Genomic DNA, 25,207 nt, shown 5'->3' on the forward strand with positions numbered 1-25,207 from the left:
GTCAAGACTGAGGTAACAGGGTAATCAGGTGTGATGGGAATATACTTGTGGGAGGCCAAAACGCCCAAAACCACAAGTTTAGACATTTGGTTAAAAACTCCATCTGGACACCAATATGAGTGAGACCTCTACCTCTTGTGGGCTGTAAAAACTCACAGCTCCCACCACCCAATGTGCAAGCTTAGCTCTACCACCGGTCAAACTCAGAGCCCTGCTGGACTTCTACTCCACCAGACACGTGCTACTCCTATAACTTGGCTTGAGAGTCAGGCTCGCCACCTCTGGATGCTGCCAGTGACAGGATTTCACCCCAGATGTTCTCTCTGCTCCCTTCTGTCACATGAGCTTCCCCTCTCTATGTGTAACCTGCCTGTGAGTCCATGGGCTTATTAAGGAGTCTCCCCTGATAAACCCGGCATGGTGAAAAGACACATGTGAGTGACTCCTTTCAGGGATGCTCCCTTACTCACAACAATTTTTTTTAGAACTTGTAGTAAGTAAAAGCATTTTGCCTTTGTCTTGCCAGTGTGCATACTGGCCTTGAGAAGGCAGTCTCTCTTCAAAACGTTCTGTGCAGCACTCTGAATATAAGCAGTTACTGGAAGCACTGGACCTACATTGATTTTGTGTAATACAGTGCTTGTAAGGAAGTCATGGTTTCTAGAACAAAGTAGTTCTATTCCATGAAAAATACTTCTTGCTCTAGCTGGGTAGCTCAGTTGGTTAGAGCATCATCCTGATACACCAAGGTTGCCATTCTATCCCCAGTCAGGGCACATAGAAGAATCAACCAATAAATGCATAAGTTAGTGGAAAAAATAGTCGACTTTTTTCTTTCTTTCTTCCACTCTCTCTAAAAATCAATAATTAAAAACATTTTTAAAAACATACTAAACATTAAAAAATACTTCTTGGGCCTGAAAAGTAGTATGCAGGCATTTTCCTCTTGTTTTGTAATAAACTATCCTCATAAATTATTCACATAGTAATGTTAACATAAGTATATTATCTTATATATTTATGTTATTTATTATATTCATTTTTGTTATTACGTAATAGTAATATACTAACATATACAATGTTGGTATATGTTATGTTAGTACATAAAATTGTACAGTATAACTAAGTGAACAAGAAGAAAGTTAGGTTCCCTTTCCCTTGAAGGTACAACCCAATACCCTAGGAGTGGCATACCAAGTTCTTTACAGCCTGTCTTCAAATTACTTTATCATCCCCCTATTCCCACATGCCAAACTCTCAATCCACACTTCTTTTATGCTTTCAGGTCTATTCCTTCTGCCTGGAATGCTGTTCCTCTACCTTCTTCACCCCACAAGCTCCTACCCAGTCTATGGAACCCAGATCAAGAGGTACCTCCTATGTGGAGCTTTTTCAGTGGCATCTCTCTTCATTAATGTGTCTGTGTCCTTGAGGGAAGGAACCATCTCCCATTTTTCCATTATTATCATTATTATTTAGATTTTATTTATTTTAGAGAGAGGGGAAGGGAGGGAGAAAGAGAGGGAGACAAACATTGATGTGTGGTTCCCTCTTGCACACCAGCCAGGGTTCCCTTATTATTTTTAAAATGGAAGCTCAAGAAATGCTCAATAAATGATAGAATGAAAAATAAAATAAATATATGAATTTGGGGAAAGTCACCCTGATCTCCTTGTAGAATAGTAATCAGGGAAACAGGCTTATCTTTCTAAACTTGGATCACAAGTGAGAGGTGGCAGGCTCACTCAGGTGAATGAGAAGCTAAAAGGAAGCTATAGTGAATCATATACCAGCTTGGAGCCCTAGGCCAGGGCAGGAGGGGACATAGGTCACCTTTCTTGACTCTTGAAGCCAATAAGAATGATAAAACCATCTTCCTGCAGTTCCATACCTGTTTTTCCTGCTTTTGGAAACTGGCCTACTTCCTTTACCCTCCTCTCTGTAGCAAGTGATTTTTAGGTTTTTAAAGAAATCTAGTTCTGGCTGGTGTTGCTCAGTGGGTTGAGTGCTGGCCTGCTAACTAAAGTGTCGCCGGTTTGGTTCCCAGTCAGGGTACATGCCTGGATTGCAGGCCACATTCCCAGTAGTGGTGTGAAAGAGGCAACCACACATTGATGTCTCTCTCTCTCTCTTTCTCCCTCCTTTCCTCTCTCTCTGAAAATAAATAAATAAAAATATTTTTTAAAAAAGAAATCTAGTACATAACACTAGATTGGAAATGAGGAAAATTGTGATATTCTTGAGTTTTCTTGAGTCATTTATCAGGGTCAGAGTATTGAGAAAATTGGCCATTATTCATTCTTGACTATCTGATGAAAAATGAGAGAATGGTTTTCCTCAGAATACCTTTCACAAAGTGTTAACATTCAAATGGTTATGAGTTGGCCATCATCAGAAAAACTTTTTTAGAGATTTTATTTATTGATTTTTAGAAAGAAGAGAAGGGAGGGAGAAAGAGAAGGAGAGAAACATCAATGTGCGGTTGCCTCTAACGTAACCCTCATTGGGGACCCAGCCTGCAACCGAGGCATGTGCCCTGACTGGGAGTGGAACTGGTGACCCCTTGGTTTGCAGGCCAGAGCAGAATCCACTGAGCCACACCAGCCAGGGCAGAGAATTTTTATTTGGAAATAAATATAGGTTCACAGGAAGCTGCAAAAATTGTACAGGGATTTCCCATGTCGCCTTACAAAGTTTCCCCCAATTTCAACATGTAGCTAGGATGCACTATCGAAACCAGAAAATTGACTTTGCTATAATCCACATACCTTATTTAGATTTTACCAGTTTTACACACACTCATTTGTGTGTGTGTGCGTGTGTGTGTGTGTGATCTTAATCATAGGTGTAGGTTCTCGTAACCACCACCACAATTAAGATATGGAATTACTCCACTTCAAAGATTCCTTGCACTGCCTCTTTGTAATCACACCCATTTTCAGGTCTTCCCTTCCTCTTGCGTCCTTTTAAATGTTTTATTTATTTATTTTTTAATATATGATATTTCTCACTAACCCCCCAAAAGGAGATGGGTTTTCCTATTGATTCTTGTGCTGTTTTGAACGCTGGAAATAGAAAGGAGCATGGGTCTAGGAAGTTAAGGGAAACTTCTATGCCCACCAGTGGGAAAATCACTAATAGTAACCCAAAGATGTTAAAAGTGACACAAAGCCTACTCACGGAAATGATTTTTATTCTTTGTATTGGTTAGTTTCCAGGAAAATATACGTTGGCTCGTTGGCTCTGTGTAGATAAAACACCTGGCATGGTACTAAAACTGATAAGTGTTCAGCAAGTATTTATCCAACAGGGAGCAATGCATTCCACAGCCAGTTCCTAAGAGAACGTGAGGCAACTCTCCATTTGTTCCAGAGGACAGCTGTTTTCAAATTAGTAAAGCTTTTTTTGCAACTAGAACAGTAAAAAAGCTAGCAGGTCACCTATTTGCTTTTCCTGTTTATGTATCCCTAATTACTTCTCCAAGCTGCAGACAAAACACAAAAATAGACCTAAAGTGTCTCAGACTGAAGCCACTAACCTGAAACATCACACTATAACCCACTTTCCATTCCTAAAATTTCAGAGATTCTCCACAAGATCCCTCTGCTCAGTATTGTGTGGCCCACCTTTCAAGGGGCAGGAAAGGTGCAGACCAGCTGGGTGATAACAGTAGTTACCGATTCTGGGTGCACTTACTTTGGTAGTCAGCACTATGCCGAGAACTTCCGTTTACTCCATAAAATAACCCTGTGAGATGCCCTATTATCTTCATTTTACAGTTGAGAACACTAAGCCTTAGAGGACTGAAATATTTTCCTTAAAGCTGCACAGCTAGTGACTGGAAGGGGTGAAATTGGAAACCACGTCAGGTGACCAGTGCTAGAAAGTCTTGGCATTCATTAGGTCTGAGGTGTGACACAAAAATGTATACAGAATGCTGTTTAAAGCCACCCACCTCTTTCCCCCGCCCCGCCCCCACCCTAGTAATTCTGATACACTGATTCCTGGGGATGCATTGCTAGAATCTACTTTCTATAAGGAATTCCCTGCAAATTGGGGTGCTGATAACTTATGAACAGACCAGAGATGCTTTTACTTCATAAGCGTGTGCTTCAGATAGACGATGCTATCTGTGACTAGTGGCTTTTGCCTGCTTCTCTGAATGAAAATCTATTCTTAAATTGTTTGTGTCTTTACTTATTATTTTCAAGCTCATCAGACCACCAGAAGTCTAAGTGTTGCAAGCACTCTACCAGAAAGGGAATTACTGCTAACTTACCTGTAGCTATGGAGCACGTTTAGTTACTTCCTGCAGTGAGGTGGCTGGATTCTGACAGAGTTCTCTGAAGTCTTTGCATTTACCTTTCCTTTAAAAGAAGAAAAAGGAGGAGAAGGAGAACAAGTAGCTAGATGGTAACTCTGGGTAAGAAGAAATAAAAATAAAGATACATAATACCACAGAAAGGTTTCCTTTAATCTGAAGCATATTTTGGCAAATGTAGGTATATGATTAGACTTAATGAAATGTTCTTAATAAAATCTAAAGATTGCTCTATGAAGAATAAGAGTGTGAGTTAACATAAAAAGTAGCTTTGTATACACAGGCCAACAGAACACTAACTGAATTTGTTTCATTCACAAGAAAACATGTGAGGAAAGTATCTCAAATCACACTTGATTTCAACACCCAAGCCAAAGAACTAATAAACCGCCCACAAAGAATGAACCTATTTTGAACTCGTCATTCTGCAAATATGTACTATTATATTAAGATATGCTTGAAATTGCGTAAGGTGGAGACATATCTGACCTTTTATTGAAAAGAGGAGGAGTCCAGTATCCTGAAAGGGCTGGGACTTGCCTGCAGTCCCTCCGGAACTTCCTGCTGTCACCACACCTCTGCATTAGTTATCTGATCTGTCTCAGAGCAAAGCTCTCAGTTGAAACTCGAAGGCTCTGTGAAAGAAATCACTCTTGTGAGTGTGACACACACTCTCTCCAGTTTCCCCATGCTGGGATTGTACTTCTTCATCAGTTTGTTGTGCCTGGTGAGATCAGGTAAGTCATTTATTGAATGGTTTCCTTAATTTTTCAAAAAACATTACTAGTATTAATGTCATTTTGCATGTTATCATCCCAGTTTCTTAATGTAGTTTTAAGTTTCAACCAGTCATTTTTAAGGAAAAAGATAAGGATTAAATAAATTTTGTAATTCTGAAAAAAATTATTTTTTCTCAGCAATAAAAGAAACTCTTATTTCTTTGAATTAATTTGTCCCTCTGAGGTACAAAAATTAAATATGTTGAAGAATCTAGAATAATGTTCTTCATAGTTAATTTCTTTGCCTTTGCACCTCTATAAAATAAAATTATTTATTTTCTGGAAATTTAAAATTTTATTTTATTAGAAGATCTAATATATAAAGAACAGGTTTTTATAGCATTTGTGCAATGAGGGTTTATTTAAATTGTTCCTACAGAAAAACATAATTTTTATATATGCAAACCCCTTAGAATGGTGCTTGGCATATAGATAGCTTAAAATTATTAATCATAATTAAGAAATAAAAATTAAAACAGGAACAAAAATAAAGTGAAAACCTTTTTTTAAAAAAAGATTTTATTTATTTATTTTTAGAGAGTGGGAAAGGGAGGGAGAAAGAGAGGGAGAGAAACATCAATGTGTGGTTGCTTCTCGTGTGACCCCACCAGGGACCTGGCCCGCAACCCAGGCATGTGCCCTGATTGGGAATCAAACTGGTGACCCTTTGGTTCCCAGCATGTGCTCAATCCACTGAGCTACACCAGTCAGGGCAAAAAGCTTTTTAAAAAACTCAACATCTCTCAGTATTTTTAGAAATCCAGTTCTTTTTCACATAGGTTATGATACTGTGGTGCAATTTTTATGAAGGAAAATATATTTTAGGATTCATAAAAATGTTCATGCCCTTTGAAGCAGTAAAACAACTTTTAAAAGAGAAAGAGCTTAAAAATAAAGATGATTCTGTTATTTATAATACCTTGAAACTACATACAGCAGAAGTGTACCTACATACAGGAATGGGTTAAGTAAAACTAAAACTTTAACAATGTTAAAATCATGTATGTATACCTGTAAATAAAGTTTAGATGGGAAGTAGAAAAATTAAAATAGTTGTATTAGAATTTCAGGCTTAGAAATAAATGTGTTGTTTGCTCAATCCCTCCACCTCTCCAATCGCAGCCTCCCGACCTATTCCCTTCCCCTCCAGCTGTCAGCCTGCTCTCTCTGAGTCTGTTTCTAGTTTGCTTATTAGTTCGTTTTGTGAATCAGATTTCACATATGAGTGAAATTATATGGTACTTGTCTTTCTCTGACTGGCTTATTTCACTTAGCATAATGCTCCCTGTCACAAACGGTAAGATTTCCTTATTTTTTATAGATGAGTAGTATTCCATTGTGTAAATGTACCATAGGTTCTGTATCCACTCATCTACTGATGGGCACTTGGGCTGCTTCCAAATCTTGGCTATTGTAAAAAATGTTGTAAAGAACACATGGGTGCACATATTCTTTCGAATAGCGTTTCAGGTTTCTTTGGATATATTGTGGAATCACTGGGTCAAGAAATAAATATTTCTTACTTTGTGCTTTTGAAGTTGATTTAACAGTAAATGAAAATTTTACTAGTGATGATATTTTTAACTGAGAATAAACATTTGAAAATGTGTTCATCATTTTTTTAATTTTAAAAATGAACATAAATTTAAGGGTAGCTTAAGGAGAGAGATCTAACCATAACACAAAAACCTGATGATGATTTGTGGTTACTTCTTCTAGTCTCCCATCATATATTTCTATTTACAAAGTAGGAATTTGATTTTTTAAAAATATTTTATTTATTTATCTTTAAAGGGGATGAGAAGGAGAGGGGGAGAGAAATACCAATGTGTGGTTGCCTCTTGTGCATCCCCTGCTGGGAACTGGCCTGCAACCCAGGCATGTGCCCTGACTGGGAATCGAACCGCAGTTGTTGGGTTTGCAGGCCCATGCTCAATCCACTGAGCTACACCAGCCAGGGCGGAATTTGATTTTTTTGTGACCTGCCTTTTTACTTAATTACCTCATTAGTAAAGTCTTGTTTTAAATAGATTCTAAGACTCACCACTGCATGATAGAATCTACACAGACAGTGATACACAATATACTTCTGTAGCTAGAAGAAAAAAGTACAGTTATAGCTGTAAGCTAAATCTGGACTTCTCAGTGTTTGCAAAACCATGAACTTGGAAATTCCATGGGGGAGTGAACTGAATAATATGTATCTGATAGCAGAAATTATTAGTCACTTTTTGCTTTTGCCTTGTTTGCCTTGTATACCAAAAATTAGAAGTGTTAGGATGTGATTCAGAAATCCCAAGGATACAAGTCTTTAAATTTGGGAGATTTGTGCTCTGTTATTCTAGCCTCTATAAAACCATCATGGGAATGTTGGCCATAATCTTACCAGTGTACACAGCAAACTCTAAAGCACACCAGAAATTTCTGGGAAATTTGTTAGAAAAGCAGAGACTCTCCCCCCAGACATCCAGGATCCAGGGGTCTGGTGTGAGATTCTACAGTATGCATCTTTAGTAAACCCTCAAGGTTTTTCAGCAACAGGTGGTCCGAAGAACACAGCTGATAAATACTGTTTTAAATTAAGGCCATTGCCCTAAATATTTTTTAAAGTTACTATGTTATCAGTCTTTGGCCTATGGTAATTTGTGTAAAACTAAGTAGATATTTTCCTAGAGAAAATAGCTTAGTGCTAAACATGGAGAATATTTCCTAGGATACTGGAAATCCTTTCCAAGTGATTTATAATTCCGTGTGTGTGATTCATCCTTCTCAAACACAAAAGCATAGGTGAGTGAGGGGGTGGGGTGTGAATGCACATACTTTGCATATGATTAAGAGATGAGAGTGAAGAAACCTGGCATCTGATTTGTTTTCTAAATTGTATCCTAAAGAAATACAAGCCAGGGGTAAAAAGTAGAGATATCACTCCAGCCAAGATGGCATTTTGCCCATAAGCTTCTTGCTTGCCTGCACCCCCCACCACCCCCACCCCTTGTTCCTGTGGGGTTCAGGTGGGGTGCAGGGGAGGAAGAGAAACAATTGATATTTCCTGGCCAGCAATAAATGCTTCACATTCTAGTTCAGGACAGGTTTTTAACGCCAGATTCAGGTGGTCTTCTGCACAAAAATGTACACTGAGTTATTTTTTTAACTTTTATTTTTAGAGAGAGGGAAAGGGAAAGAGAAAGAGAGAGAGAGAAACACTGATGTGTGAGAGACACATAGATCGGTTGCCTTTTGCATGTCCCCAATTGGAGACCCAGCTTGTGACCCAGGCGTGTGCCCTGACTAGGGATCAAACCAGCAACCCTTAGGTTTGCAGGCCTACACTCAATCAATCCACTGAGCCACACCAGCTAGGGCTTCTTTTCACATTTAAAAAATCAGGTAGAATTTCATGGCAGTGACATGTCACCTCCCCCTTCTAATTTCTCTTAAAAAAAGAAATCCAACTTACTTTCTAATTTCTCCAACGCAAACTTTCTCACCTAAAGAGATTTTTATTTCTGAAACTTTAAAAAATTCCTTCAGAAAAGTGTTTTCAGGCAAGCATGAGTGTGCTCAGTGTGGGTTACTAGAAACATCTCGCCTCCATCAATTAACATTGGTGAACTGTGTCCTAAACACTGACTAGCATTCATTGCCCAGCATGTAGAATACAGGACAAAGCATCTCTTAATCTTGGTCTGAATCTCAGTAAATATTTTCAGGCAGCATTGAGCTGGTATACCTGACCTCGGACTTCTCTTCTAAAGAAGGTATTAACACACATCCGCGTCATATTTGGGGGTGGTGGGAAATGATAGCTAGCTCGAGCACACCTTGGAACCCAAAACTTGAACTAAGAAAGTGTGAGCCAGAACCATGCTTTCTTTACTTCCTGTCTGGAGACTGTGCATCAAGGTTAAATTAGGTGGAATTTCATGGCTGTCGGTTGGGTTTGGAAGTTAGTGGACTAAAGGTGACCAACTGTGGGTCTGAGAGAAACTGATATTTTCAATTTTAATAACTTGACTCAGCCACTTGGGTGGTATAAAATGAACCTACCTTTGCTCATTGACTCTCATAGAGTGTCAGAACTTTCTCTCTTCTTGCACATACTCAACACTTGCTTCATCAGTGGGTTATTTCTGACTGCAACTCCATCACCTTCCTGGATGTGAATGAGGTGTTTCCTCTTTCCGTAGAAGTTTACCCCCAATCAGAAATGTGGGGCCCGGGTTGGTGTAGCTCAGTGGATTGATCGTGGGCTGCGAACCAAAGGGTTGCTTGTTCAATTCCCAGTCAAGACAAATGCCTGGGATGCAGGCCAGGTCCCCAATGGGGGCCATGTGAGAGTCAACCACACATGGGTGTTTCTCTCCCTCTCTTTCTCCCTCCTCTCCACTATCTCTAAAAATCAATAAATAAAATATTTAAAAAAAGAAATATGGGGAATGTTATCAGTTCTTCCAAAAGCTGGTAGAAACAAGAAGGCCAGGACTGAGTGTGACACTGAGACAGCACGTGCAGCTTTGTTCAGTGTCCGGGCAGGCGGTGTGTCTGTGAAGACAGAGCAAAGCTCCTTTGGAGGGTCCATCCAGGGTCGTCAGTGCTTAGTCTCATCTCAGGGACCATCTGTCCACCTAAGACTCGTGAAATAAATCAACCTCGGGAAACAGTGGTCTCTTTGCTGGGTTGTCTTCTAGAGAAATATAGCTGGCGGTTAAAAGCGGAGATGTCCTTCCAATCAAGAGGCCATTTTGTCCATCCAACCCAATTTTCTCTGGCAAAGAGAAAACAAAATAACAATTTTACTTAGCCACTAAACCTGAGAAAGAAAGTAGTAATTTATTTTTGCATGAATAGGTACAAACCTCCCCTGCCCCCCAAACAGAGTGAGCATGGTGTGGGGCTTTATTTACCCTTCCAGTGAAAGAAATGGAAGTCCGTCAACCTCAGTCTCCAAAGGGAAAGAAAACAAATTAGAAAATTGAAAGCCTGTTTTGATTTGGACAGAAAAAGTAACATTTCTGCCCAGTCACTTTCAAAAGACTTTTCATTTTTTTCACCCCGATCTTTCCATGAAAATATGAAATTATAGGAACAATTTTTATTTGTTTGTTTTTATTGAGCTATAATTCACATAACTTTCAATTCACCCATTTAAAATGTACAATTCAATGGGGCTTTTGTTGTATATTTACATCACCAATTTTAGAACATTTTATGACTTCAATTGGAACCCAGTACCCTTAACTATTGCACCCTGATCTTCCTATCTCTTCCCACACCCCAGCCCTGTGCAACCACTAGTTTGCTTCTTGTCTGTGTGGATTTAACTATTCTAAACATGTCGTGTGAATTGAATCACATAATATGTGTTTTGTGTGTTCATGCATGTGTGCGACTGACTTTCACTTATCAAATTGTTTTCAAGATTTATGCTTCTTGGCCATGGCTGGTGTGACTCAGTGTATTGAGTGCTAGCCTGTGGACCAAAGAGTTGCTGGTTTGATTCCTGGTCAGGGCACATGCCTGGGTTGCAGGCTGAGCCCCCGGTAGGGAGTATGCAAGAGGCAACTACACACTGATGATCTCTCCCTCTCTTTCTCCCTCCCTTACCCTATCCCTAAAAATAAATAAATAAAATCTTTTTAAAAAAGGATTTATCCTTCTTGTGGCATATGGAACCATATTTGTTAACTAAAGGATCTTTAAATAGCAAAAAAAAAAAAAAAAGAAAAGAAAGAAAAAAAATTCTGCTTGTAATAACAGCAACAAAACACCTGTCTGGTCAACATTCTAATTATAAGACAAAGAATGGTTCTTTTCAGGTCATTTAATTGAAATTAAAAGAAATTTTAATTTCTTCCTATATTTATTTTTTTGGATTTGGGTTCTTTTTTTTTAAAGGAGTTTTTTTTTAAGATTTTATTTATTTATCCTTAGAGGGGAAGGGAAGGACAGAAGGAGAGAAATATCAGTGTATGGTTGCCTCTTGTGAGTTCCCTGCTGGGAACTGGCCTGCAACCCAGGCATGTGCCCTGACTGGGAATCGAACTGCAATCGTGTGGTTCGCAGGTCTGCGCTCAATCCACTGAGCTACACCAGCCAGGACTAGGTTGTCTTTTCTTATAAGACAACCAAATTGGAAATTTGTTTACCTGAATAGGTGCCTCTTCATCTTTTCCAATCAGCTGGCTTGCAGATCTTAGAATTTTGTGTCCAAAAGGAATGCTTGAGCTTAACTAAGTCTCTAAGGAGTGAGGAACCCACCTCTCGCTTTAATATGAGAAAACTGATGGTTCAAACAGGCTATTTGTCTCACCTTGTTCATGACAGAGCCAGAAGCAAGTCCAGTTCAATGGCCAGGTTGAAACTGCCATCCATATACTGGCCAGTACAATTCCCCCTTTTCCAAAGTCCTTCCATAATGATGGAAGAAAAGAAATTAATACTTACTGAGCACTTGCTTTATATCAAATCCCACACTAGGCGATTTTGCTTATATTATTTCATTTAGTCTTCATAACCCTATGAAGATCAATACTATCAATAACACAATTGATTGTTAACATCATCAACAATTACTAATTTTTTAGCATTTACTGTGTTCCAGGTAACGGTTTAGATAATTCATAGACACCTCTCACTCTCACAACAACCCTGGCAGGAGGTCTGGGTTAGTGTGGGGCAAGTGAGGCACTCACAGGGTATGGAACTTAAGAGGGAAGGGGTGGCAAGATAAAGTATGTATATTTATAACTTTAGTGCAATAAAAATGATTTATTATTTGATTAAATAATAATGCAATTTTAATGTAATTAAAATGATTTATTTATTATTTCTCATGATATTTTAAGGCAATATTTGAATGATACTTTTAAAATTATTTATTTATTGATTTTTAGTGAGAGAAAGGCATCAATTTGTTGTTCCACTCATTTATGCATTTGTTGATTGATTGTTTTTAAATTTATTTTTTAATTCTCACCTGAGGACATGCTTATTGATTTTAGAGAGAGAGGGAGGGAGGGAGAGAGGGATACCTAGGTATGTGGCCTGGCCAGGAATCAAAACTGTGACCTTTCAGTTCATGGGAGAATGCTTCAACCAACTGAGCCACACCAGCCAGAGCCATTGATTGATTCTTGTATGTGCCCTGATAGGGGATGAGACCCACAAACTTAGTGTTTTGAAAGGCTCTAACCAACTGAGCTACTCAGCCAGGACCTAAATGATACCTTAATATAATTTAATACTTTAATGTAATGATAATGTGCATATTATTAAGGCATAGTAAAATGCATTATTCTAATAAAGCATAATAAATTATATGCATAAATAATATTCTAACACAATATTTTTATCTACTTATTTCCCAGATGAGAATTTATTGGCATAAATGTAACCATATAAAAGCATAAGTTATGCCCTGGCTGGTGTGGCTCAGTGAATTGAGCATGGACTGCGAGCCAAGTGGTCACCAGTTCGATTCCCAGTTGGGGCACGTGCCTGGGTTACAGGCCAGGTCCCCCAGTGGGGGCCACATGAGAGGCGACCACACATTGATGTTTTTCTCCCTCTTTTTCTCCCTCCCTTCCTCTCTCCCTCAAAATAAATAAATTAAAAATTTTTTTTTAAAAAGCATAAGTTATGAAAAATACAGTCACCATGTGGCCTCCCCGTCAACCTCCCCATTCCAGGCCCAGGCCCCGGCCCCCAAGACCCTTTTCTAAGGCAGGGAGAGCAAGGGGAGCCCCCAAACCTCCTAAGAAGACCACAGCTCCTGGGTCTGTGTAGGGTCCGCCCGGCTGGGGTGGGAGAAACCAGGCACCATCTCAACACGTCTGGTAGTTGGTGGAGCAGGACAGTTTGCACAGCTGGGCCCTGAAATCCAGGTCAGTGGTGAAGTCCAGGCCCCTCTTATTGGCACTGGGCCGCATGCCAGTGGTGCCAAAGACCTCCTCACAGGTCTTCACTGCCAGGTAGTCCTCCAGGTAGACCACCATCTGCTTCCAGTGCGTGTATGGGGACTCAGGGCTGGTGGAGAAGCTGGGCCTCTTGTGGCAATGGGTGAACTCCATGTTAAAGTAGGCCACCAGGGCATGCATGTAGTCATTCCACTTCACTTGCAGGGAGAAGAGAGAGGTGAAGTCAGGTCTTCTACCTGCACAGTGCAGATGTCCACCTCCTTTATGAGGCAGGCCTTGATGACCAGGTGCTTGGGGTCCACCACATCTACCAGGAGCTCCTTGATGGCCATGTCTTTGATGCAAGACATGTTAAAGCTATACATGTTCTCCTACCAGTGGATCTTGAATTCCTTGTATTGCTGGTCCTCGATGGCTGTCGTGTACACTGTTCTACAGCGTGGTTCCAACGGGGAAGATGAGGCCATTGGAAGATGCGCCAGCCATTTGTCATGGGCCTAGAGCATGGTGTTGAGCATTGGCACATAGAGGAGACAGTGGCCCATCCACTCACTGATGATGACGTCAACCTTCTTCACCAGAGGCTCCACCTCCTGTACCTTCCCCTTGATGATGGTCACCACATGGTCTAACTTGTCGGCTTTGACGATCTTCAGAGGCATTGGAATGCTTGATCCGGATGACCTTGTGGGCCGGGCCTTGGTAGCAAACATGCGGAGAATCCCCTTGCCTGAGCCCACATCCTTGTCCTTGAAGAGGTGCCGGTTGTGAAACATGGAGCTGCGGTCGGTGAGGGTGTGCACCTTGTCTTTCAGCATCCATTACGCCCTCGTGGGCGTAGAAGTCAATGTAGTAATCTTTGGACGCCACATCTTCAGCGCTGGGCTTCTTGCTGCTTTCTGCTTGGCCACAAAAGACCTCCATGATGCAGCTGGTGGCCTCTGCGGCCGTCGTCTTCACTCATTGGCTACTCCTGGAGCCACAGAGACCACCCCCACCCCAATGCAACATTTTTAAAAGATGAAAATCAATGCAAATAAGTCCATAATGGACAAAATATCAAAATTATAAATATAGACTTTGTTTTACAACACAAAGTTTTGTGTTGTCATGCATTAGGAAAAACCCTTTCTAATCAACAGCCATTGCTGAGCCCATGCCACCTTCATTTCCTTGCCAGATGGTTTATGGGAGTTGACAATGGTGTATGAACAGATTGAATAGTGAGAAGGAGTATATCTGCAGTCTTCATTTATTTACTTATTTTAGAGCTTTTAAAAACTTTTCACACTTGTTTGAAAACATAGGAGGATATATATGTATATATGTATGTATGTATGTATGTATGTGTGTGTATATATATATATATATATATATATATATATATATATAGTGTTCTTCTTTTGCTTCCAGCTCAGTTTGCCTCTGGAAATGCCGTGTAACAGATTGTCATTATTATGATGATTTTACACATGGGAAACTGAAGCCCAGATGGGTTAGGTAATTAAATCACTAGAGGTTGCATAGCCAGTGGGCAATGGAATTGGACCTCAGACCTAGGTCTGACTCCAAAACCCGTGCTCTTTCTAAAATCATGTTGCATTTTTGTTTAAGACATTAGACCCTTTTTCTGGAAGTAGGCAGATAGTAACTATTTTCAGCTTCATGGGCCATTAGTCCCTCAGCTCTGCCTAATAGTAAGGGAGCAGCTGAAGGCAGTACACAAATGGGCATGGCTAGGATTCGGCCCATGGGTGACCGTGCATTTGATTTTAACAAAACATCTCAGGCACAAATATGTTCTCTTTGAAGATGTTATGGCCAAGTGTCCCTGATATCCTAACTTGGATATATTTCATTCAGTGTAACAGAGGAAGACAATAAATGCTAATCAGGCCTGATCTACATAGCAGTCTGAATTCCCCATTGGATGGGAGACATCACCCACCCCATTGTAATTTTCCACTCACTTGTCAACAGGAAATGGCATTTCAGAGTGATTGAATTTCAAAGTAGTCTGAAAAGGAAAGGCAAAGTTTCTCCTGTTTCACACAAACTCTGATAGAGAGGTGAAGCTTTAGAAACCAGTTTAACATGTTCTGTGTTTACTCAGTTTGGCTCTGTTGATGCTAACCCTTAGCAAAATGACTTTAACAAAACAAAAAAAGAACCAAAAGGAGGTTTGCTTTCTAAAGGCATACAAATAGTTAATCATTTTAGTAATACCAACATAAAGGAGAACTTAAAAACTGTATTTATGAGAGTGAAGCAATTTAACACATTTGCTATTCCCAAATATTTAGTTCTTGCACGCTCTCCAAATTACCTGGGAATTAGGATTCAACAAGACAAATTCCTATGCGAGGTGCTGGGAAAACTGGACAAAAAAATAATACAGTTCCTGCCTTCAAGGAGCTTAAACTAATTTGTAACAGGGCCCCAAATAAGGTAAATTTCATGTTTCCTTAAAATGTTATTCTGACATGAAAGGGTTAATAATCCTAAGCAATTTTAAACTAAGAGGAGCAGAAATAGAATGCATACCCCAGTTTTGTTTGCATATTATTTTCCAAGCCTGTCATCTGCAGATATATATTTTTGCAGGTATATTTTCACCTGCTTTGTCATAATGCATATGTCATTTCATACTCCATTAATTTAATTTAATTTATTTTTTGTAAAGATTTTACTTATTTATTTTTAGAGAGAGAGGAAGGGAGGAAGAGAGGGAGAGAACATCAATGTGTGGTTGCATCTCATTGGCCCCCCTCCTACTGGGGGCCTGGCCCACAACCCAGACATGTGTCCTGACTGGGAATTGAACTGGTGACCCCCTGGTTTACAGGCCAGCACTCAATCCACTGAGCCATAACAGCTAGGGCCATTTATTTTATAAATATCACATCATACACTGTTTTCAGTATTTATATGGGTCATTCTGAATGGTTAAGTATGTTAACAAGCTGATATTTATTCAGGAAACATTTATTAATGCCAACTCTGAGCCAGGCCCTGTTCTTGGCAATACAACAATGGAACACAACAATGGAGAAACAGACAAAGAGATCATTTATCTTGGAGCTTCTGTGCTAGAGGGGGAAATTATTTTAGAATAAGGAAAGAATGCTTCAGGTATGTGGCATGAGAAAAGCCAGTAACATTTAAGGTGAAACTCTCAAGTGTAATTCAGTACAAGAAGAAAGTAGAATAATGTCTATAAATCCTGGGGGAAAGAATATTGTTCAAAGTCAGGTCATCATTTAGGCCAAGGAATTCATCTGCAGATATGAATGAACTTAGGAAATATATTATTCACTATTAGCTCTTCTTGAAGAGAGAGCAAGAGCTTTTCACCCAGGGGCAAATGAAGGCTAGGAAAGGGACTCACTGTAAGCAGTGGTTGTGTACATCATAGCAAAACTGCATAACCGGGGAATTATGTATGATTCCCAAAGATAATTTTTATGCACAGTTCATTCTCATTATTCATGGTAGTTATGTTCTAAAATCCACTGCAAACACTGAGTTAGGGAATACTGGACCTTGGTTCCTAGGGGAAATACAGAGCTATCTTTCCAGGAGCTTCTGGTTATGTTTTTGTTGACTGATCAATACATAATCTTATTTTATGTGCATTTCTGTTTAAAGACACCTAATTTAATATATATTTTGATTCATAAGCATTGATCTCACAGTCTATAACACTACAACTCATGCTTGAACAAAGTATATCTAGCCTGTATTTTTTCTGTAAGGCACACCGCAGCCTTCTTGAGTTTAAGAATACCACACCGAAAAAAAAATAACCCGAACAAACAAACATTAGACAGCATGTAAGGATTAGGCTTGGCAGCCATTTAAAACAGAAAAGTCAGCCCTGGCTGGTGTGGCTCGGTGGATTGAGTGCTGGCCTGCAAACCGAGAAGTCACCAGTTTGATTCCCAGTCAGGGCATCACATGCCTAGGTTGTCGGCCAGGTCCCCAGTTGGGGGTGTGGTTGGGGGTGTGCAAGAGACAACTTATCAGTATATCGCTCACACATTGATGTTTCTATCCCTCTCTCCCTTCCTCCCCCTCTTTCTAAAAGTAAATAAATAAAATCTTGAAAAAGAAAAACCAGTTAGAAAAAGCACAAGAAGCAAAAACATGTAGCAATAGGTAGACGGTGAAAAAGGTGTTTTTTATGAGGGTTGAAATAAGAAGGCGGAGTGTTGTCATGTTTGACCTCAGCTGAGAGTGGAAGTGTGGAGCAACTCAAAGTTTTTGCCACTTTGCAGATGTCTGTGAATATCTACAAAAGCACTTCGAGTATTGATTTCAGGGTGTACAAGTAAATTTTAGTGAGTAGGCAATTTTATAAATACGAAATCCACAAAGAGGATTGACTGTATTTTGACAATTGGAACAAAAAGCATATTTGTGTGAGTGTGTGTAAGGCAGGAAGGTGTTGAGGCGATTATGTGACAGTTTAAGTGCCTTAATTTTCTCATCTTTCTTGGTACAACAGATTCAGTTGTATCTCTCTGTGATTGATACATCATTACAGAAGCCTAAGTATTTATTGTTAAACTAAAAAAAGAATCGCCAGATGAGCTAAAAATAATTTTACAACTAATAAAATTCAGGAGGTAGTGAGGTCAGGTCAGTGAGGACAAATATTGAGTGTGCTAATGCCCTCATCATGTGTAACAGAGAATCACTAGATATTGTTTCAAGCGACTAAAGCAAGGGATGGAGCGGAGTTGAGGAAATAAAGTGTTTTGACAAAGGTCAGCAGCAGGACGCATGGCAGAAGTCGGCAATATGCTCTAAACAGTCTGGGACAGGGTTTCCTGATGCCCCACAAATCGTTGCTAGGGGTTCACATGGGTGGATGATTAAGTCAGAATCAATATACCTAAGTTGGGAGCAGTTCTGCATAGTCTACTTGTGGCCAGCAGTCCACACATTTACATTAAACGAAACTGAAATATAAAAATCTCATACAAAGTTATAAAGGTTAATACCAAAAGAATTAAAGCAGGCTATACATTTCCCAGTATGAGAAAGAATACATAAATGAAACTGGCAATCCCTATAGCAGAAGATAGCTGTCGAAACCAAGAAAGCACTAAAATGAAAAAGTGCAGCATTACAGTATTAAATCCAGTTGTGTCAGTTTGGGTCCTCCAGGAAGCGGACACCAAGATCGAATAGGGCATGTGAAGGATTTACCGCAGGAAATGCACCTGAAGGATGAAAGGTGGGGGGTGGGGCGGGAAGGAGGAGGCAGAGAGAGTCTTCCCACAATGATACAGGTCTGACATCCGAGAAAGGAGTGGGGTTGGGTAGGACGATCTTCAGCCCAGTTCTGAGACTGTTTCAGCTAGGCTGATGGGGAGTCCCTGAGCCAAAGTCACCTGTTATGGGAATCCTACATGAGGCAGGAATGGTCTGCCTGGCTTCAGCACCCCATGGTGGTCAATCACCAGCTGGGAGCAGCTCAGGGCAGCGCTGGCTTCAGTGCGAACGTGGACCATCCTGGAGGCACAGTCAACTTCACTGCGCTCCATGGAGGAGGTCTCTTGAAGGCAGAGCCGAGTCAGGCCCTTTTGTGGCCTTCACACCAGCTGTATCTGTTATGCCAGTGAATGTGAACTCATCTATTTTTTTATAGGCTCTCAGATTGGGTCATGAAATAAAACCTAGCTAGATGCTATATGTAAGACCTCCTAAAGGGATTCCAAGGTTTTAAAAGGATAAAAACATGCTGGGCAAATGCTAACAATAAGGAAAAGCCAAGTTACAGCTTTACTGTTATTGGGTGGAATTCAAGGCAAGTAAAACACATAACAAAAAAGGATATAATTCCAGAAACATTATGTGTAGGTAATAAAAGTAAAAACCTGTGACACTGAAATGTAATAGTGCGGGGAACTTGAATTTGCCCCTCAGTGTGGTGTTATACTTTGCAAAGGAAACGCTCCCTTGTTGGTATTCAGATGCGTTATTTCTGGGTGATGAGACCACAGCATTCCTGTTCCCCAAACCAGGCCACACTCCCTATTTCAATTCTCGTTTTACACCATAGCTCTCTTACATGGCTTGTGTCGCAGGTTGCAGTTTTTTACTTATTTGTGTGTTTTATTGCACTAATGCCTGAGTCCCCCTTGGGAATGCCACCTGACGCAGAACTTAGCATGGAGCAGACTCTTGTTGAATGGACTGTACGTGTCCTCCAAGGATGGGAGATAATGCATGTCAAGCTGTGGTAACATTTAGCACTGAAGAGAGGAACTGGGAAAATCTGTTTTTTACCCAGTATTTGCAATGGACTTTTCCAGAACACAGTGCCATTATATAAATAACTAGGACACTTAAAAATATGTGAAATTTGAGTGGTTCTTTCAAATGAAAAATAAAAATTGATTTTACTGCTCTCTACCTTTCACTAACTTTGTATTTTTAAGGACTTCTAATAAAGACTCAGCAAGTCAAGGAGGTTGCTTGAGCCGTTCCCTAGACGTGAAAGTTGGCATCTGCTGCTGGTAAATAGCTCAGGCCCAAACTTCACGAGTCTTCTCTGAGTCTTCCAAGGACTCGGATGTGTGCCTTTAGACACACTGGCTCAATATTACTCATTCACCTCAAAATAAACAGACATAATAAACAGCTCCCTTCTCTGCAAGGGAATTTCTCTTTTCCCCAGTAAGAATCCATTCATAATTATCTCCACTGCATTCCTCTCTTGGCCAGTAGACAGTAAGTGAAAGATAACATAATTCCCCCAGGGTCTGGTGAGTCAGCCCCACAACCTGGAACAAAACCCAGGTTTACTGATGGCGATGACCCAGGGGCTCAGCCCTACCTTCCCTGCGACACCTCCTGTTCAATAAAGTGACTACACAGTCAATTAGTTACTCAGGGTCTTGCTCTACAAGCACCACAAGTTTCAGTCCATGCTCTCCGGGAGCCTGCAATCCGTGGGAAGAGAGAACAAAAGGGGCCAGCAGATGGAGAACATATTCACGTAGATGGATTAGTTCTGACATCTAATGCCCAGAACAGTGTCTGTAGTTAACAAAACTGTATTGTATACTTGAACTTTGCTAAGAGAGTAGATCTTAACTCATCACCACACAGACACACACACACAGAGGTAAACATGTGAGGTGAAGGATGTGTTAACACAAGGCCTTAATGTGGTAATCATTTCACTATATTATGTATATGTATGATATATATATATACACATGTGTGTATATATATGTAAAATCATCACGCTGTACACCTTAAACTTACACAATATTATCTGTCAATTATATATTAATAAAGCTGGGGGGTAAAGCCAGTATATTATGAGCACGCCCCACTGCACATGCTACTTGACAGTGTAGAGTAAAAGGAGGAATGTGTGAGTGTGGGGCTCACTATTTTCTAGGGTCAGGAATTTCCGAGCTTCCTTAATTTTTTAATCTTCTGTTTGAGTTTTAGCTCATTCTATTTTAGAGCTTCACTGACTCCTGAGTACTAGAGCCTTTGCAAGAAGTTTCAGATAAAAGTGTAGGTGAGTGGATCCAGGCAATTAAGAAAGGGCATAGACCCCAGGAGAAGGGCCACGCTGAGGCTCAGAATCAGGTGCAGCAATTTCTGTGCAACTGCAGCTCCACTGGGAATAGGGGCCCAAGGCAAGTGGTTTCCGAATTCCTGTTGGAGGAAGTCAGAACAGACGTTCCCCCAGGCGCTCTTGTCTTCTGTTGGCCAGTTGCAAGTGAACAGTCTTCCCTTCCTGTCCCCTCCCTGAGAATGGCCATCACAGACCTCTGTCCATGCTCCTGAATGTCCTGAAGGACCATCTCCAGCTTGCAGCCAGGGATTGTTCGTTGCTCCACTTCACGTCCCACTTGGCTGTTTTTCTCTCAGCCAAGCAGCGTGTGGGAAAGTAGGTCACAACACAGTTTAAAATAATTCTTACAATTAAAAATACAACACAGCCTTTCCAATCATTATATCGCTGTGTTATTACTAATGTTGAGCAGAGGTTTATTTTTAACTGTTATTTGATTGTGGTTCTTGACCAATGCTTTATATAACTTTGGAGAAGTAACACTGTCTCATTACCTATGGACTCCTAAGCCTTTCCTTCCACCACCTCTTTTGTACTGCAACATGATCTTTAGTTTATTTCTAACTCCTTATTCCCTTTCAAGCAGATGTCTTTAGCATTCTTACCTACTTTCGTTTTCTGGTATCAGAATCAGAGTCTCCCTCTCACTTTATGTGAATACATGTGTTGCTGATATGGTCCTGTCCCCTGTAATTTAAGCTTTTTATTTGGAAATAATTTTAAACTTGCAGAAAAGCTACAAGAGTACATATACAGAACACCAATAATGCTTTGCGCAGATTTACCCATTGTTAGTATTTTACTACATATGCTTTATCATTTGTTATCTCTCCACCTCCAATGTATTTTTCTGAACTATTTGAGACTAAGTTGGACATTTACTTATAAATACTTCAGTTGTATTTCCTAAGAATTAGAATTTTTCTCTTATCTAACCATATATGATTTTCAACCTCAGTTAATTTAACATTACACCAAACTTCTATCTAATTTAGTGTCCATATCCCAATTTTGTCAATGATCCAATAATTTCTTTTACTGTATTTTCCACTTCCATTACAGGATGCAGTCTAAGGCCAGATATTGCACTTATTTATCCTCTCTCTTTAGTCTCCTTGAATCTAAACATTATCCCAGCCTTTGTTTGTCATTCATGGCATTGACCTTTGTTAAGAAATAGATTATTCCTTGTTTTGTGTTTGTCTGGCTTTCTCCTCGTGGTTAGATTTGGGTTGTGCACGGGGCTGAAACACTGCACCCGTGAGGCCATGGCCTTCTCCGTGCGTTATAGCTAGAGGCGCATGCTATCCATCTGCCCCTCACTGGTGGTGCTCGTTTGGATAACCTAGTCAAGCTGTTGTTCAGTTTCTCTACCACACATTACTGATTTTCCTAATCACTGGTAAGCAATCTGTGGGAGACTGTTTAAGCCCATACACATATGCTCCTCCTCAGAACTCACCCCCTTTTGGTTCAGTATCCATTGAGGATTCTTGCCTAACTAATCTTTATGCTTTTTGTTGCAGACCCTGGCCATCTGTAGGTTTTCCATACAGAGCTGAGTCACATTTGCCAGGCCAAGACAAACCAGTCCCCTACAGTTTTTGAAAGATTTTATTTATTTTATTTTTAGAGAGAGGAGAAGGGAGGGAGAAAGAGAGGGAGAGAAATGTTGATGTGCAAGAGATACATCAGTCAGTTTCCTCTTCATGCCCCCAACTGGGGGCCTGGCCCTCAACCCAGACATGTGCCCTGACTGGGAATTGAACCAGTGACCTCTTGGTTCCCAGGTTGGTGTTCAATCCACTGAGCCACAGCAGCCAGGACCAATTACTAATTTTTTAGCATTTACTGCGTTCCAGGTAACGGTTTAGATAATTCATAGACATCTCTCACTCTCACAACAGTCCTGGCAGGAGGCCTGGGTTAGTGTGGGGCAAGCGAGGCACTCACAGGGTATGGAACTTAAGAGGGAAGGGACAGTAAGATAAATGATGTATACTTATAATTTTAATGCAATAAAAATGATGTTTTATTTCTCATGATATTTTAAAGCAATATTTCAATGATACTTTAAAATTTTTTATTTATTGACTTTTAGAGAGAGAGTAATGATTACTAGCAACTCCAGCTTTCACTCCACATTTACCAGTTGGCATCCAGCACTGTTCTAGAAGTAAGAGTCCTCCTCTTGCCTATTTATTTGGAATATGGATTCCTAATTTTTTCCAAAGGCTTATATACTTCACTAATGTTCTTAGTTATTAAATTATCCCAAATCTGGAGTGCGGAAACCCCTTCAAGCTGGCTCCTGTATCCTTGGGACATGTTTTTAAATATTTCCTTACTTTCTGCAGTGACAAGATGCTCCAGGCTCATCTGTGCTATCCCCTCCCCATCCCTAACTTCTGTTCTAAGGCCATCCTTAGAGCCTTTTTAGAAGGAGGAATGTTTGAAGGTGGTGCTTTGAGTAGCAAAGAAGGACAGGGTCCCAAAACGCCATTGTGGTCAACAGTTTCAGATGCAACTGGACGGCTCATGGCAGGTGCATCACATTCTCCACTGCCATATCAGGCAGGTGCTCTGGACAGGGAGAGGCACTTGGACCACATAGTTTCAGTTAGTGAGTCCTCTACTGCATGCTGGGATCAGTGACGGGCACAGAAGATGATAAGACACCATTCCAAGGAGACTGTGGTCTAACAGGACAGACATACATGTACCTAAATACCCATAGTACACCCCTGAAAGTATTTTCATTGTGCTGTCAATGAGGCCCATAAAGAGGTTTGGGGAGTTTTGGGATGAGGGACTGTTCTTAAAGCTGGGAGAAGGCTTCACTGAGGTGACTTTTGGGGTTAGATCTTGAAAGAGGTAGAATTTGAAAAGACGGTTTTCCTGTTGAAAAAGTCACTATGTATGAACTCTGAATCAGGTATGACTTTGCAACTTCATGCAACTAGATCTTGCCCCTCACTAGATGCTGTAAGTAAGGCACATAGAACTCCATGGAGTGTAGGACATGATGCCCAGCTCAGGAAAGAACTGTCACGATGTCATCTAATTTTTGTTTTCAGGTATGGATGAAACATGTCCTTCATTCACCAAACTGAGCTTCTACAGTGCAGTGGTTGGTACGGGACTAAATGTGAAGCTGATGCTCTACACAAGGAGAAACTTGACCTGCGCACAAATTGTCAACTCCACATTTTTGGGGAACTTGAACGTAACCAGGAAAACCACCTTCATTGTCCATGGATTCAGGCCAACAGGCTCCCCTCCAGTTTGGATAGGAGACTTAGTAGAGGGTTTGCTCTTTGTAGAAGACATGAACGTGGTTGTTGTCGACTGGAATCGAGGAGCTACAACTATAATATATAACCATGCTTCTAGTAAGACCAAAAATGTAGCAGCAGTCTTGAAGGAATTTATCGACCACATGTTGGTAAGGGAGAATTCTCTCAGATGATTCAGGGCTAAATTGAAATTGGTCCATTTTCTGAAGAGTTAAAGCCCAGACATACAGAGCTGCAGTGAACCAGGGGACTCTTTTGCAGATCCAAGTGAGCCCCAGGGAAGGTGGAGGGACATGCTGGAGGGACCACCCGTGCCTGTGGTCATGCAGGTTGTTCCCTGTACCAGGCACCCGTCTAAGGGAGCATTACTGTCCGTGTAAACGTGGTAGATTTACATGTTTACTAAGATAATTTTCCAGCAAATAACAGCAAAGTGTCCTGAGGAAGAGGCATATTTTTCGAACTCACATAAAGGTGTCCTATGGGTAGGAGAGGTTCTGTCTATGGGTTTCCTGGCTTCAATGACTAGAGCTTCCTTAACTTCTATAGCTGTTCCTTTTCCTCAAAATGGCAAACGTTTAGTGACCATGTTGTCCAAAACCAAAACTGATACGCATGGTCTGATGAGCGATTTTTGTGTATGTATGATTTATGTCTTTAGAAGACTTACAAAGATTAAATAAATCTTAAACTTTACTTAGTGATCTCATGAATTGCCACTTTTATTTTTTTTAAAGTGACTTGGTACCACGACTATTTCGCAGAGTCACTGTGGCAGCAGTGGCCCAAGTTTTACAAGAGCTGCCCACCTAAGCCATGGCCCTGAAAAAGTAAATTTTTGAAAGACTTTATGTATTTATTTTCAGAGAGAGGGGAAGGGAGGGAGAAAGAGAGGGGGAGAAACAACGAAGTCCAAGAGATGATCAGTTGCCACTCACACTCCCCAACTGGGGGCCTGGTCTGCACCCCAGGCATGCGCCCTGACTGGGAATAGAACTGGTGAGCCTTTCAGTCTGCAGGCTGGCACTTGATCCACCAAACCACACCAGCCAGGCCTGGAAAAGTAAATATTAAAATGACTCATGACAAGCTATCTCAGCAGACTGTGGTCAATGTGACCCATTCCCACCCTACTTTCCTCCTTTCCTTCCCTCTCAGTGGTGAATTTATATAACTGGGCCAGCATGAAGATGAAAAAAAAAGTTCATCAAAATGTATTGTTGCCTCACTTCCCAATTGAGAAGGTTTTAAAGATGTCTTGGCTGGAGTTCTAGAAGAGGCATGAAATG

The 25,207-nt window shown here is 40.6% G+C and overlaps 2 protein-coding genes and 1 long non-coding RNA gene across 3 annotated transcripts in view; 1 reads left to right on the forward strand and 2 right to left on the reverse strand.

Moving 5' to 3' along the window:
- Positions 1–4,899: 4,899 nt before the first annotated feature.
- Positions 4,900–25,207, forward strand: part of LIPH (lipase H) — a 46,195-nt gene continuing 25,887 nt past the window's right edge. Inside the window, exons 1-2 of the mRNA XM_037070985.1 lie at positions 4,900–5,058; positions 23,700–24,067. Coding sequence (XP_036926880.1) covers positions 5,010–5,058; positions 23,700–24,067 — 417 coding nt within the window. The 5' untranslated portion in view covers positions 4,900–5,009. The remainder of the gene's footprint in view (positions 5,059–23,699; positions 24,068–25,207) is intronic.
- On the reverse strand, positions 9,467–18,229 carry LOC119004241 (uncharacterized). Its single transcript, XR_005070154.1, has 3 exons — positions 17,914–18,229; positions 11,545–11,616; positions 9,467–9,865 (listed from the first exon to the last, which is right to left on the reverse strand). It is a non-coding gene; the product is annotated as an uncharacterized LOC119004241 (long non-coding RNA).
- Positions 12,882–13,985, reverse strand: LOC119004237 (protein arginine N-methyltransferase 1-like). Its single transcript, XM_037070981.1, is given in 3 exon segments — positions 12,882–13,240; positions 13,243–13,835; positions 13,837–13,985. Coding segments are annotated over 3 exon segments (1,014 nt in total). The 5' UTR covers positions 13,941–13,985; the 3' UTR covers positions 12,882–12,923.

Source organism: Sturnira hondurensis, unplaced genomic scaffold, assembly GCF_014824575.4.
Source record: "Sturnira hondurensis isolate 20B ecotype Veracruz unplaced genomic scaffold, ASM1482457v3 Scaffold0019216, whole genome shotgun sequence".
Taxonomy (NCBI): domain Eukaryota; kingdom Metazoa; phylum Chordata; class Mammalia; order Chiroptera; family Phyllostomidae; genus Sturnira; species Sturnira hondurensis.